The sequence below is a fragment of the Mya arenaria genome, chromosome 5, assembly GCF_026914265.1.
Source record: "Mya arenaria isolate MELC-2E11 chromosome 5, ASM2691426v1".
NCBI lineage: Eukaryota > Metazoa > Mollusca > Bivalvia > Myida > Myidae > Mya > Mya arenaria.
The window spans coordinates 37556366-37572867 of NC_069126.1; the positions used below are offsets into that span (position 1 = coordinate 37556366).

The following is a 16502-nucleotide window of genomic DNA, read 5'->3' on the forward strand; positions in this document are numbered from 1 at the left end:
CCTGATGAACACATAATCATTTGAGACATCATCATGGTAATTTCTTCCTTCGAAATAGCTTTGCAAACTAGTTAAAGACCTACTGAACACATTATCATTTGAGACGTCTTTAGGGTAATTTCTTTCTTCGAAATAGCTTTGCAAACTAGTTAAAGACCTACTGAACACATTATCATTTGAGACATGTTTAGGGTAATTTCTTTCTTCGAAATAGCTTTGCAGACTAGTTAAAGACCTGATGAACACATAATCATTTGAGACATCATCATGGTAATTTCTTCCTTCGAAATAGCTTTGCAAACTAGTTAAAGACCTACTGAACACATTATCATTTGAGACGTCTTTAGGGTAATTTCTTTCTTCGAAATAGCTTTGCAAACTAGTTAAAGACCTACTGAACACATTATCATTTGAGACGTCTTTAGGGTAATTTCTTTCTTCGAAATAGCTTTGCAAAATAGTTATAGACCTGATGAACAAATTATCATTTGAGACATCTTTATGGTAATTTCTTTCTTCGAAATAGCTTTGCAAACTAGTTAAAGACCTATTGAACACATTGTCATTCGAGACATGTTTAGGGTAATTTCGTTCTTCGAAATAGCTTTCCAAACTAGTTAAAGACCTACTGAACACATTATCATTTGAGACGTCTTTAGGGTAATTTCGTTCTTCGAAATAGCTTTGCAAACTAGTTAAAGACCTACTGAACACATTATCATTTGAGACGTCTTTAGGGTAATTTCTTTCTTCGAAATAGCTTTGCAAACTAGTTAAAGACCTACTGAACACATTGTCATTTGAGACATCTTTATGGTAATTTCTTTCTTCGAAATAGCTTTGCAAACTAGTTAAAGACTTACTGAACACATTGTCATTTTAGATTATGCGTCTGTAACGTTTAACCTGGCTATATGGAATGCCACGTTTGCATGACATAGGGTTAGAAGAGGGAAAATCTAAGTATAAATGCATGTAAGTTGGCTTACAAAATATATCTGTTATTATATATCACCAGAAACGCCTTTGGATATCATTACATCTAAAAATGATACAGATTGTTTTGATACAGAATGTGTAAACTTTATATGTGGATGACCATTGTTTAAAGCATTTATAAAACAGTTCAGTTCCTCTAGTGATCCATTCCAAATCAGGAATATATCATCAAGAAATCTTAACAAAACATCTGGTTTCAAAGGCACTGAACTTAAAAACTTATCATCTTATTTATCCATCAATAGGCAGGCATATGATGGAGCCATAGGACTGCTCATAGCGGTACCCATGCATAGTTTGCAAAAAGCTTTCATTGTCAAAGTCAATACAATTGTTTTCAAGTACAACTTTTATCAATATGCTAATATTATTTGCAGTAATATTTCGATTTCCATAATCTTTCTCTAGAAAATATGAACACGCTTTGGTACCGTCTTAATGCGGAATATTCTTGTACAATGACGAAACATTAAGTGTCAGTAATAAGAATCTTTTCCTACTTTGATATTCTTAACTTTGTTTATAAAATCTGTAGTGTCCTTAATGTATGATGGTAAACTCTGCATTAAAGGATTTAAAACATAGTCTATATACTTGGGTATATTTTCTGTGCTGGAATTGAATGCAGACACGATGGGTCGACCCGAGAAACCAAGCGGGAGATCGTCATCAGGAGTTTTTTTTACCGATTTTTCTTAAATACTGTATAGGACGCCGGCTTTTATAGTTTCTTACCCAAGAAGTGATGACGTTTTTCACACAGTACACGTTGAAAGTTTGTTGACATGAAAAAACTGTAATGGATAAACATTCAGTTAATATTGATCTTGAGGGAAATATAGATACACCACTTGTTGTAAATAAGTCGTTCAAGGAAAGGTAACAATATTGCAATTGTTGATCCATAAATATTTTGTTTGTTGCAGTTATTTGCCAAAAAGTTGGCCTTATTTCGTTTGTTTCTCTTCATTTCTTGATAGAACTCGTTACAAATTCATAGGTTACAGTAGGGGTTTTATTATTATTATTTTATTTTTAAGTCAGATGAGAATTCGAGGAAGACTGATTTTTTTTTAAATGCCGCACAGAGCCTAGATAACTAATTTACTAATGTTAACTTTTATATTTATATATTCTAAAATGTTTAGATTTGAGTTAAAGGCTTATTCATCATATATTTGTCTACTATTTGTCTCTGTTTTCTGTTAAATTTGATTTGCCATGGCAACAGAAGCACATAACTGTATGAACTATGATACCATTTAATTTTAATTAATGATCATTAGAAAAATATTTTTCTTCTTTATAGAGTCATGGCCATCAGCATGAGTAATGCTTCTGCTAGGGAGTGGTTTGCAAAGACAAGGGACGGTATTCGGCCATGGGGAGAGTTTGCTAACACCCAGAGATTCCAGACACCCAAAGCTGTCGCTCCTCTGCCAAAACGAATTGTCAAGAATATTGAACATTTTCAGAGCAACTACCTTTTTGTTTTCATTGGACTAGTCATAGTTTGCATGTAAGTATCTTGCTTTACATAGCCATCATAATAGTATATAATTGGATATAAGCATATTAAATCTCTTTAGATAACACTTTTCAATAAGAACCATTTCCACTTGGCACTTGTGCACAAAGTTAGTTAAAAATAATTTGATTGAATTAATTTTTAAGTGGTATAGTATCTTGTCATCAATTGAAAAACGCCAAATGTGTTGTTTTTGTAAATTTCAGACTGACATCACCACTTCTGTTGGTTGCTATTGGTGCTTGTCTGGGGGCTTGCTATGTGATCAACATTAGGAACAAAGACAGCAAACTAAAACTAATGGGTAAATTTCCTAGTTATTAAAAAAATCAGAAAATTGATCTAAAATGCAAGGATGAAGATTTAATTTATTACACCTCACATTCTGAAGTTACATGGATAAACTTTTATGTGGACTTTTACAAAGACAAAAATGAGCCACTGTTTGCGGGGAACTATAAATCATGCAATGCAAAGTGATAAGTCATGCAGAATTTCTATCTTTACCTCAGTTTTCATTTGTTTATACATGAAATCAGTGGTCAAAATAAACAAAGACCACAAACCCCATGGGTAAACTGCTATCCAGGCTTGCTTCAATTCTGGATTTCATATAATGGCTAAACGCCTTTTTGAAAAATGTAGATTCAAAGTACAAGTGTAAGAATTCAGGCTTATTAATTATTTAGAAGTCCGATTTTGATGACTCAAATGTTTGTGTTGTAGGTCGGGAGTTGACGATAGCCCAGCAGTACGGTGTGGTGGGACTGTGTTCTTTTCCATTGTTCTGGCTTGCTGGGGCAGGTTCTGCTGTGTTCTGGATCATAGGTAAGATACCATGGCAACGCAATATAGTATGTGATTATTTTAGGATTTGTGTACATACATGATGATGAAGGGTTGGTCTATATGGTCCTTATTAGTAGGAAAGAGGGATTTGAAATCAGTCTAAAATTATAATTGGTCAAGCTGTTTCAATTATTTTTTAATTATGGTGTCGAAATCAAAACTTTAAAAAAATGTATTAAACAGTGATTGAAAATAAATGCAAACTCTTACATTTTATGTTGAAAATGCACTAACTGATTCAAAGATTATAGGCAACCTGAATAGAAAGCTAAAATAATTTGCGACAATACTTGATTATCATTTTATCCCAAGTCAAAAATATCAAATTTATATTGTTTACTTTGCCTTTGATTGAAAAGGTAAATGATTGAATGGTTTAGTCGTTTTCTCTACCAATTTGGCTACACATATATGAGAAGTAAATACTTACTTAATACAAATGTTATTCCGGTTAGAAATTGTTCATTTGTTTTGAGAATATTTACCTTTCTTATACTATTACCAGTTCAGTGGTTAAAATTTGATCATACTGATTTCTGTGTCTACAGGTGCTTCTGTGTTTGTGATAATGCTGCATGCCTCATTCTACACCCCTGGGGATGAGGGGGAACCATTTGACCTTGAAATGGAACCGGTGTAGGGCAGTGAGGCTCACATGCCCGTAGAACTTGCCGACATTTCTGAAGAACTAAATTGGAACTACTACAATGGATATGCTTTGTTAGCTCGCCTTGAGCAAAGCTTGAATAACTGGATCATGTCTGATCCAGGAGAGGGTCAATAGGTCAAAGACAATGTGTTAAGAAAACCCTTCTTAACATGTTTTTTGTAATTATATAAATACTAATGAAGTATTTTTGGGAACTACTTTCAAGTATAAAAGCAGTGTTACTCGAATAAACAAATATGTATACATGAATTGCCTTCCATCTATCTGTAAATGGTTACATGAGGGCCCTTTTACCATAATTTAGTATTATGTACTACATGATGAACTTTCAGGATTTGGGAAGTATGTTCATTTATTTATTGTTTTGAACTTGCAAGAGTTGATGGGAAAAGAAATGAGTGTAAGACAGCACCTGTTTTGGGCAGAAGTCTGTTGGACTTTCCACTTACAAATTAATTTTTCAAAAATATTTTTTTTAAAGCTATGTTACATGTTCATCAAAGCATGCTTTATAGGAAGTTTTGAAGTTTTCAGAAATTCACAAAAACTTTTTTATGTCTATCGGTAAAATGGAATTGTTGGTTTGACAGACTGCCAAGCTCCAAAATTTAGGAGACTGTGCCAAAAGTAAGGTTCTCTCCTAGACTCCTTTTAGTGTTGAACCCTGGAAGTCCAAGTGTATACACACTTTTAAATTGAGACATTAGGGATCCGAATTAAGATCTCTGAATTATTGAATGGTTTGGCATTGTATCACATTTTGGTATATTTTTTACTTAAGGTTTGTAAGATTAAGTTTGTAAACAAACTGGTTTGAGTACTGACTTTTTCTGTTGATTGTATAAAAAGATGCACTTGTTTCTCCTGTTTGTTAGATGCCTGTGATAGAAGAGCTTAGGCCACAATTAAAAAAGAGTTTGTTTGGCGTTATCAAGGTCCAGATAGTTAAGTCTTTTAGAGTTGCATTTACTTTTTATTCCCTTGATTTCATTACGATAAATGAAAAAAAAATTATGGGGCCAGAAAGGTTACAATAATATTCAGGTTGTAGGTTTTTTAGTCAGTCAGTCGCGATACGCCAAACAAACTAATTATGAATTGTGGCCTTGTTATTGAGAAATTGTGCTTCGTTTCTTGTTAAGTTATTAAATGATTAGTTTAGTGTCTTTATGTTTTCAAACACTGTTTAAGTATACTCATACTCAATATAGACTAATTGAAACTATATTTTATGAATTGTGCTGACTAGTTTTAAATGATTTGGTGTGCTTCTTATTTAAAGTAATAATATTATAATGTGCCGAAATGCTGAATCTCATATAGTATTTTTATATGTAAACTTGGGTTAATTTTACGATTGTTGAGTTATTGATAATAACAGCCATCTTATCTATTTGTGGATGACAAAATGGGGCCGATTGTTCAGAACTTTGTTAAAGTGATTAATGACATCGTTGTTAACATCAAGATGTTTAGTTTAGTTTAAACTTATTTATTTTACAACGATTGTGAAACCAGCTTTAGCAACTTATATTAATCACTCTCGTTGGCACAATGTTGCGCGAAAGTGTGGTCTTGTGTTGTGGGGGAAACAGGAGCACCCGACGAAAATCCACTTGTCCGACATGGTGACCACAAACCTAACTCATATGAACCCAGGCCGGGAATCAAATCCGGGTCAACTAGGTGAGAAGCGAGTGCACTAACCACTGCACTAACTGGACAACCAGTTAAGGTGTTTAATATTTAATGTGCTCATAGAATTAAACAAGTATAGCTCGAGTCTGAAATCTTGTTAGAGATACAGGAGATCACAAGTGTATCCATTAAACTTTCAGAGCAGTAAAGATTTGAAAGTTAACGATAATGATGTTAACAACATTGTTAACATTAACAAATTTCTGAACAATTACCCCAATGTCTTTTGAATAAAAAATTAAATAGTTTATAAGTGATTGCCGGGAATTGAATTGAAAGATTTTCCTGCAATATCAAATAAAATACCCTAATTTGACCAAAAAAAGGTCTTAGTTATAACTACTCATAAATTTTGATTCGAAAAAAGTGATGGCACAATACATGTTGACAAGATGGCCACTATTATTTATTGAACTTGCTTTTTTTCAATTTTGAAACTTCCTTTTGTCATGCATTGTAAATTGGTATAATGTAACCATTACTTGTACAAGCTGTGTTCCGGATTTGGCCATATTTATATACATACATGATCATCAGATGTCATCAGCAATTTTGAGTCAAGTGGAGAGGAAGTAACCATGTTGAAGTGTTACAAAACAGACTTATAACAATATGTAATATTGAATTTGAAAAACATGTCATATTTATAAAGAAATATTTCTTTATTACATGCCTAGGAGACAACGCATGTCATTTGAAAAAGACACTGTTTCCTCTAAAAGGGCTCATTTTCGCTGACGACAAATAAAAATTATATTGGGTTGAAGGACAGCCAATTATGAGTAATTGGGCCGATTGTTCAGAACTTTGTTAAAGTTAACAACGTTATTAACATCATCCTTGTTAACTTTCAAATCAGTATTGCTCTGTAAGTTTCACAGATACACTTATGATTTGCAGTATTCCTAACAAGAGGTGATACAACTGTTTAAGCTGTACTTGTTTTATTTGAATATATGAGCATATCAGCAAATATTTCACCTTTAAAAGTTAACAACAATGTCGTTAATCCCGTTGTTAACTTTAACAAAGTTCTGAACAATCGGGCCAATGTTTATGTATTTTAGCACAATTGTGATTATTGATGAATATTTTTGTACATCAAGTGGGCTTATTTTTGGTCTCCATATTTAAATAATAAAAACAAAAACTATGGTTATTGGTATTTGTTTGAACTACTGAAAGCTTTTAGAAATAGCATTTGTTTACAAAACTTGGTAACAAGGTTTATGGGCATATAATTTCGACTGATTTTAATCAACATCTTGATCGTTATAACTATCTTGATTCTCGACTGATTTTGATCAACATCTTGATCATTATAACTATCTCGATTCTCAACTGTTTTTTATCAATATCTTGATTGTTATAACTATCTTGATTTTCGACTGATTTTGATCAACAGCCAGGAGTAATGGCCCTTGAATTGTAGAAATTGCCAAATTCTTCTTTACCGCTCTCATTTTTAGCATATTATACATATGCTAACAACTATGTAAACTTTACCAAGTTATGAGTCCCTGAAATGCCTCTATTATCCCTCTGTTGTGACGACTTCCAGCAGGATACTGACTGTATTATATAAAATGTAAGATAAGATATAACACAAATAATAAATTTAATATTTATTTCGAAGCTTTTCTACATCATTATAGTATTATAACATTCAATGCATAGTACACAATTTTGTCAAAGCAGAAAATTTAATCATCAGACATGACTCAAATTAACCTATCATCCTAATTATAATTAAGTCACAGACCTAATATAGGTCGTGGTATAATACAGTAGTTATCTTACCATATAATTTGTAAAATAAATATATCTAAAAAAAGAGGTTAAAAAGATAAAAGCTATCATTTATTAGCATTTAAGAGTTCTACAAGGCAGTTGAATAAGGAAAAATCATTATTAGAGATGTGCCCATGTCCATAAGATACAAATGCACCCACTTCCCGACTTTGTCACGAAAGCAAGGATCATTTTTATTTCATGTGTCCTTGAATTTGTATCAAAATTACCAGTTGCACAACAAAAGAGTGAGGGCATAAAATGATCTCGGAGGTTTCTGACCTAGACTCAAATATTTTCTTAGATAAGTGGAACGCTAAATTCCACTCTGTATATGCTTAATATTGTTTAAGTCAAGGACCATAACTCTGCTAGGCACAGCCATAAACAAGACCTTAGATGCACAACTTATCATGCTCGAAGAGTAACATTCCTCTTAATTTTCATGGCGCTGACTCATACTTATCAGATATGGGTGACATAAGATTCCATGCTTTATATGCTGTTTCTAACTAAGTCAAGGGCCATAACTTCACTTATACTGGAGGTTACCACAAGCTTTACCCCAGGTATGCCACTCCACGTCCTAGTTAACATTCCTGTAAAGTTTCATGACTGACATTGTTATGGAGGTACTTGCAACACAATATTTCCTGCTCAATATAACCATAACTCCTGAGTTTCTGTGGCCATTCAAATAGTGTTTAAGTTTCTGTGGCCATTCAAATAGTGTTTAAACCTATCAAAAGAAGTCACCTTCAATCAATTTCATTTAATTTTGGCCACTGATTCAGTTTGAAAGTTGTCATTGCTATATTTGGCATAAACGGGCCCTTACTCTTAGGTGTTTTGGTATTTCACCTTCATCAGTAAATGAGGGCTCTTTTGGTCATTTAATAATTTGTTACAAGAGCATGCAACCAAGTTTGAAAGGGAGTCAACCAATAATATAGATCTCTCTACAAAGTTGTCTTCCTTAGAAAATTATTTTGCATTTTAAGGAAGGGCAATAATCCAGTCATACATGCGTTGATCTAGCTGGTTTTCGAAAGGAACCAAGCTCTCATGGATATCTAACTACTGGTTTAGTCTGAAAACTAAGCGTTCATATGCAATTGTTAACTGAAGCACAGAGGACGGACACGGGACCTTTGGCTAGTAGAAGCTTAAAACAACAATATCATATACAGGAAGCAACGTAAATGTCATCCACGGTTTAGTGATGGAACTTTGTCTAGCAGCAAAAAAAATTAAATATTTATTTAGTTTTTAAAATGATAACTGAAATTTTCAACTAATTAGAATAATGCTATTATTATTATTGACAACTGCATCATGTCACACAGCTGTTTACATGTATAAGTTTAGCGCATTGAAACAGTTGGCAGAAACATTGCTAGTAGCATACCAGTATCATATACATGTACAGAAATACGGTACATGCAGATATACATGTAGAGACATACAGGTATCAATAAAACAAAGATCACTTGTCAAGAACATCTGATTTTGTCATGTTTACGATAAGAAGTGAACTCAGTCAGCTTAAACTCAGAAAGTATAAGACAAAAAAGAGATTGGCCTAGCGCTAAGGAAGTGTCCAAAAATAAGGAATGTGAAACACAGTATTCATAAAAAATTAAACTGGTTTCAATTGGCACGATATTGCATTATATTAAAGGTATAAAACCTTTATTCGCATTCACTATAAAATAGTTCATTATATATTCCAAAAAGAGAAATTTAAAACTCCATTGATTAAAATAACAACTGTACATACATGCCATATTTCTGAGAGGCTTCCAAGGGGATTTTGGTCTGAATTCCAGGGGATTTCAATAATACACCAGGGGAATTTTACACCGAATATCTACATTTATAATATAATAATAAATACAGAAACACACCCTAATTACAATAATTCTTAGACTTGGTCATTATGGTCCTTCATAGAATTTCACACTTTCACAGCAGGGGACCAGGGGATGGGTCGGAATTCCGAGGGGATTTCCCCCCCGCTGGGGAATATGGCATGTATGACGTAAGTAACAACAAGGTATCACATACAATTTTGACAAAAATCTAAGATCACTCGTCAGTTTTGTTTGGTTTGCTAACACCTGGTCTTTTTGGTTGTTTGTTTTCTCTTTCTAACATTGCAGCAATTCTTTCTTCTTTTTTTGCATTTAGCTTTTTTAATGCCTCAGCTTGCTTTGCCTTTTTCAATGAGTTGTCTACCTTACTGGCAAGTTCTCCATTTGATTTCTTTTGACTAGCTTCAAGTTTTGCCCTACTGCTTCTTGTAAAAAGATCGTACATAGCTGGAAAACCCAGAATGACAACTATTGAACCCTGAATAAGCACACGACTGTCCAATAGGAACTGGTTTATTGTTTGTCCTCGTGGCATACGCTTAAACTGATATATTCGTACAGCTGTCATTAACGCTCCCGCACCAAGGGCTGAAAATAGAGGTACATGTACAGTGATTTATTTTGAAGGCTGTGTAGTTTTGTTTATTTTGAAACAATTGTGAATGATTTAGTTATGATAACTTCACCGAAACTGAAGTTGGTACGATGTTGCACTTGGAAATGTCTAGTGTTAAGGCGTTTAACCGGAGTACCCGTAGAAAAATCGCTAACCAAACTCAAATGCGCTCTAACCAGGAATTGAACACAGGTCGCCTTGTTGAGAAGGGAGTGCGCTAACCACTGTGCTAACTGGACAATTTAAGCTGCTAAAAGGAAATTTTCTTTATGACAATCACTATTAGTTAATATTTGTATTTGTAACTTCAAGTTTAAGAAAGATATTTGGCTAGGTAAATGAAAAATAATATACAAAAGCCTGTTAAGCTGAAGATTTTTCATTAAACCTGGACAAGAGCACAAAGTTGAAAGAACCAGGCATAGGTTAAGTGCACAGATTTCACCAAAAATATGCATCCCACAAACGCAGATGTTTAAGAATGAAACCTCAAAATAAAAAGGTAAAGGACTTGGAATTGGCAGCTTAACTGATCAATGCATGTATGGTAATTATTTTGAACTTGTAATTGATCTTCATATGTTTTTTGTTACCTTTGTACATTTTTTATACATCAGATTCATTATGAATATAACTTGATTAAAGACTGCAGACAAAAGATTTTCATAATTCGTTCCAAATAAAAGTGTTTAATGGCTTAAACCGTTAATTAATGGTTTAAGAAAAATGCATAAAACATCAATTTTTTAACTGAAATATATAAATCTGCAATCTAATGTTTTGTCAGCAGTCTTATAACACTGGTTTACATGCATTTTCGCATAAATTAGCTTGTTCCAAGACAGAAAATAAAAAAGTTGTCAAAACGTTCAAACTGTGAGAGTGCAGCTTTAAGGTCTAATTTTGAGGACTGCCATATAAATGATTAAGATTTTCAAACAGAGCTTACCAACTTTAATGACTATAGGCCATGGGCGTTTAGGGTCAGCAGGGGGAAGGTATGGGCGAGACATGGCAGTATATCTGAAACACAGAAAAAGATGTTAAGTTCATTCATATAACCAAACAGGCACTCTCCACTCTCTCATTCTAAAATGTAAGACATTATCTTGCCAGAACCTGTGTAAGAGCTTTCTATGGATTTTCATCATTTTGTCAAAATATTGCTAGTTCTTGCTTAAAGACATAAATACTGTATCCCGGAACAATCTTTTTTTTGACCGCATTTAAGGAATATTTTCATTTGCAAAATAACAAAGAGATCTATAATAAAACATAAATGTTTGTGTGTATCATTTAAAACAATCATTTATTTATAATACCCAGTAAACCAAAATAATATAATCCGTACCTAACTTCTGTTGTTTTCATTTTAAATTCAAAAGACATTGGAGTCAGTTAAAGTCTATTCAAATGTTACTCTTCACTCACATACAAACAAAATTATCGTAAAGTGAAGCATTTGCCGCACACTGCCGTATTATTACTTTTGTTTCAGGCAAAGAACGTGAAAGTGTAAATAATAAAGGGAATAGTTTGATTGAAACTATAATATAAGAAATAAACTTTACAACAGTGATATCCTAACAGAAAATTAACTAGGTATAGAATTTGCATGATGATAATTTTCTCGATTGACGTCTCAAATCTATAAAAACAACAACATAGACATCTAAATTCTATACAAACATAAATTTATAGATTTAATAAACTGTCTATTATTTACAAAAACGAATTCCATTCTGAGGACATGTATTGTAGTCTAAAGAAATGTGAATACCATCGCTATGACAATCATTTCAGTCAATACAAACGTGACTTTCATTTAACAGAAAATTAACATTTGTATAGAATTTGCCTGTCAATGTTTTTCTTTCAATCTATACAGGGCAGGGTGCTAGGTCAGAAGGGCACTTTTGATGAGCGTTGAATGAGCCTTAATGGGGCACTTGCAAGGGCAAATGTTCAATTCTTATTGAGTATGTGTTAAAACTACTTTCAATACTTCAATACTATAAGCAAAAGGGCAGAGCAGGGTGTAGTTAAAAGGCAGCATGGTGCTCGACATGGGCAGCAGGGTGCCCTACCCTGCTACTCAGGCTTATCTGGAGCACTGATCATTAATTTATCAAATGAGTCATTGTAAAGTTGATTTCTCTCGTGCAATATGTTTAATTCCTTTAGTATATTTATATAAAAACAATACCATTAAAAGGATAAAAGATGTGAAGGAAATGATGTTATGGTAAACAATCATCCCTTTTTTAACCGGCACTCACATACAATAATGAAATGTTTTACATATTTTTCGGGGCCAATGAAAGAAAAGTTGTGGTCGAAAACAAGTTGCAGATGAAAAACAAGTTATGGTTGAAAACAGATTGTGGTCAAAAGCAGGATGTGTGTGAGATATTGCATCTTGACAGCAGATACAGTATAATCAATGAGTTAGACCCACTTTCCTTGATCACTACGAGGGATACAGTCAAGATCGCGGATTTCCTATGCGGGTAAATCTATTGCCCTTGCTAAAATCCCCCAGAGTTCCTCAGAGTGGCTGGTTTACCACCAAGATTAATACGAACTAAAGCGTTGGAAATCTGCAGCGTGTCTATTTAGATAAGCAAGTAATCATTCTTGTTCCCAAGTTATTTGTTTTTATGCTTTCTAACAAGTGTTTAATTTGTACTTGGGTCCACATTATGCCTATTGAATATCGTATTGACTTGTTAATAAAAAACATTGAAACATTGAACGCAAAGAGTCGATAAATTAGGAGGCGTTTTTAGGAATTCTTGTTAAAGGAAAAAACACCCTCATTTGTAATTTCCTTATTCTATTAATGAAATTTTTCATATTTTCAGTAAAATATAAAAAAGCAGTACCAACATTACAAGCATATAAACAATAATTAATACTGAGAACAAATTGAATCACCAATTGCACTATCAAACAACAAATGTGTGTGTGTGTGTGTGTGTGCGTGAGCGCGCGTGTGTGTGTGTGTGTGCGTATGCGCATATAGAAAATGCATAAATTTTTGTTTTTGTATGATTCTGTTCTTGAACTGTTTGTTAAAATGAATGCTATGCAAAAAAATAAATGATAAAAAAAAAGAGTCAATAAATTAATTGAATTGGGCGCTATAGTGAAAATCCGTGGAAGGAAACCGAAAGTGGGTCGAAATCATTGAGTGAACTGTAACTGCATATTTTTTCTTGACTTGCAGGTTTGCATCCCCACTAAACCAAAATCTTTTTTATATTATAAATGTGTCTTTTCTGCAATTTCGATATCATAGAGTTAAATAAAGGTTAATTAAGTTTTTTCAGGTGCGTTATCATGGAAAACTAAAAACTAATTTTCGGTACAAAAACAGGAGCAAGTCCCTTGATTAAAATTTGTATGTCAAATTTGCCTTCTCTTAATGCACCAGTCAATTGTAACCAAGGCCCCCCCCCCCAGGTCCGGGGATTAGCGGGGACTTTGACTTTCAGTCCAGCCAACCCCGGCTAAAATCCCCCCCTGCGGACACGAACAGATGGTAAAATCCCCACCAAATGCCCCCGCACCCCAGGGACCCTAGGTAAGGCCCATTCCCTGCTATATTTAAAGCAAAGACAAAACCACCGCATTCACCCTGCATGGCGGGGACACCTGAAAGGTAAAAACACGCCCCATTTCCCCGGCTAGTCATTCTAAAATGCCGTCCAGGCTTTTTTTTTATTGATGGTTAGCCTGGACTAACCTGGTTAGCCTGGTCCAGGCTAACCATCATTAAAAAAGCCTGGACGGCATTTTAGAATGACTATTTCCCCGGCTATCCCCCCGGACCTGGGGGGGGCCGTGGTTACACTTGACTGGTGCATAAATTCAAGCTTATATTTTTGGTAAAAGAAATTAATTCACACAATCATATGATATTATGTGTATATTATGCTACTACAGGATCATAATAGTACAAAATCGAATTGTGATCATCCGACCTTAGCTACAATAATGAGCGACCAGGGATACTTTTTTATTATTTTGACATTTCATGCGTGTCTCGAGTCTGCCATAGTAAAAAAATCATCAAAAGACTCCTTGACGGCCATTTAGGTGGACTACATCCGACCTGTCAAAAAATATATTTATGAAGATCATGACATGGAATTAGTCTAAAATAATAGACGTGTTATACGGGATTCTTCCAATCCCTAACGTCTAAACGGGAATGTGCAAAAAACGGGGGTGTTTTAAAAATATTGCAATTGTTTTAAGTGAAGTATTTTATGGTTGAAATTGATCATAAAGAGTTATATTCATATTTTACCATGTAAGTGAAATGTTATTTTGCACTAAACAAGCATTTAATGCATTAAAACGAGTTGTTTACCTTTCCAATAAAACGAAAGTTGACTGACACAGAAAACAATTATGCGAAGGGGAACAACTCGATACAATCGTAATAACTCGGCCTCCTCCGACATAGTCTAAAATGATAGACGTGTTATACGGCATTCTTCCAATCCCTAACGTCTAAACGGGAATGTGCAAAAAGCGGGGGTGTTTTAAAAACATTGAAATTGTTTTAAGTGAATTATTTTATTGTTGAAATTGATCATAAAGAGTAATATTCATATTTTACCATGTAAGTGAAATGTTATTTAGCACTAAACAAGCATTTAATGCATAAAAACAAGTTGTTTACCTTTCCAATAAAACGAAAGTTGACTGACACAAACAACAATTATGCGAAGGGGAACAACTCCATACAATCGTAATAACTCGGCCTCCTCCGACAAAGCTTTGAGATAGACCTCTTTATACAATCGTAACAACTCGGCCATGGCCGAAATGTTCCGAGCGATTTAAAACTGTGCCCTGAAGCCTTGCAGGTGCCCTTCATGTATATATCGTTATGTTTTGACAGAATAGAATGAAGAAAAGCCGTCAAACTCATAATTAGAAGTTGGACATTTATTTTTTGTGTACAGAACTAATATAAAATAACATTATCTGGTAATATTTCTTGTTTTTATGATATTTTATAGACGCTATATGCTTTAACCCGGAATCCTGATCGGAACAACTACCCACTTTTGATACTAAACAATTTGTACGTGAAGGATTTGCCATATCAAAAATCTAAAAAAAATCCCTCAACGTACAATTATTTGGACTACCTCCGACAAAGCTTCGAGATAGACCTCGTTATACAATCGTAACAACTCGGCCATGGCCGAAATGTTCCGAGCGATTTAAAACTGTGCCCTGAAGCCTTGCAGGTGCCCTTCATGTATATATCGTTATGTTTTGACAGAATGAAATGAAAAAAAGCCGTCAAACTCATAATTATAAGTTGGATATTTATTTTTTGTGTACGGAACTAATATAAAATAACATTATCTGGTAATATTTCTTGTTTTTATGATATTTTATAGACTCTATATGCTTTAACCCGGAATCCTGATCGGAACAACTACCCACTTTTGATACTAAACAATTTGTACGTGAAGGATTTGCCATATCAAAAATCTAAAAAAAATCCGCCAACGTACAATTATTTGGACTAGACATGGAATTATTGTCAAATAGTGTTATGTTTAACAGTCAAAAATTAAACATAAAAAGGATTTTTTATGAAAGTAACTTACCTTAAAATATGTAAATATTAATAGACAAAGCTATTAGAAGGTATGTCACGTTCGCATCCTTCAAACGTTCTGTATTACGAAACAAACAAATTGGCTATTCTTGATTGAAAACTTTCCTGTTGTTTTTTTAATCTTATTATTTTGTATAAAAAGAAAACACAATTTCATCATTCAAACGTGGCTTAAACTTCACTTTTTCTTTATTTTAAGGTTTTAAAAAGCTTATGAAGAAAGATGATGAAATAAGTTAATACTTAATCGATTAGAAAATATTGAGCCAGTGTGGCAGACAACAGTTATATAAATAAATACGCTGTAACCTAATTATTTCCATTGACAGGTACACACATTTTAAAATGTTGTTACAACGTTTAAATAAACCAATATCGCCCAAACACGTTCACATTATGTGTACTTATATGCTAAAAAAATATATTTGAATTTCCATACACGGATCTATTTTTTTTAGTAACTGTCTGATGTGATATGACTGAACACATTAATGTGACCATCCCTATTCACCCACCAGGTATTCCGGCTTGCAGGATGGTAGCTACTTTAAAGGGCTTGGCTGGTTACCTTGTGTTTCAACCACGAAGATATCCGGATTTACATCTGATGTTTATTTCCAACCTTATTGGACCACCGAAATGCAAAGAGATCGTTTCATACCTTTAAAGCTGCACTCTCATTGAATGATTTGACAATATTTTTATTTTTTGTCTTTGAACGAGCCAATTTTTGCGAAAATCCATGGAAACCGGTTTTATAAGACTGCTGTCAAAAAATTAGATCGCAGGTTTTAATATCTTAGTTCAAAAATTATGCATTTTTCTTA

General features: G+C 33.7%; 1 protein-coding gene and 1 long non-coding RNA gene across 4 annotated transcripts; one reads left to right on the top strand and one right to left on the bottom strand.

The window, feature by feature from the left end:
- Positions 1 to 1726: 1726 nt before the first annotated feature.
- Positions 1727 to 6899, top strand: LOC128235311 (prenylated Rab acceptor protein 1-like). Its single transcript, XM_052950127.1, has 5 exons — positions 1727 to 1878; positions 2309 to 2518; positions 2734 to 2831; positions 3254 to 3355; positions 3925 to 6899. Exons 1-5 carry the CDS (start codon positions 1799 to 1801, stop codon positions 4014 to 4016), a joined length of 582 nt encoding a protein of 193 aa, XP_052806087.1. The 5' UTR covers positions 1727 to 1798; the 3' UTR covers positions 4017 to 6899.
- Positions 6900 to 7356: 457 nt separating this feature from the next.
- LOC128235166 (uncharacterized) lies at positions 7357 to 16076 on the bottom strand. 3 transcript variants are annotated; one of them, XR_008261153.1, is made up of 4 exons: positions 15985 to 16076; positions 15665 to 15733; positions 10975 to 11048; positions 7357 to 9997 (listed from the first exon to the last, which is right to left on the bottom strand). It is a non-coding gene; the product is annotated as an uncharacterized LOC128235166 (long non-coding RNA). The 3 variants fall into 3 exon arrangements; XR_008261154.1 differs by having other exon boundaries at positions 16013 to 16029; XR_008261152.1 differs by lacking the exon at positions 15985 to 16076 and having other exon boundaries at positions 15665 to 15968.
- Between the last annotated feature and the right edge of the window lie 426 nt (positions 16077 to 16502).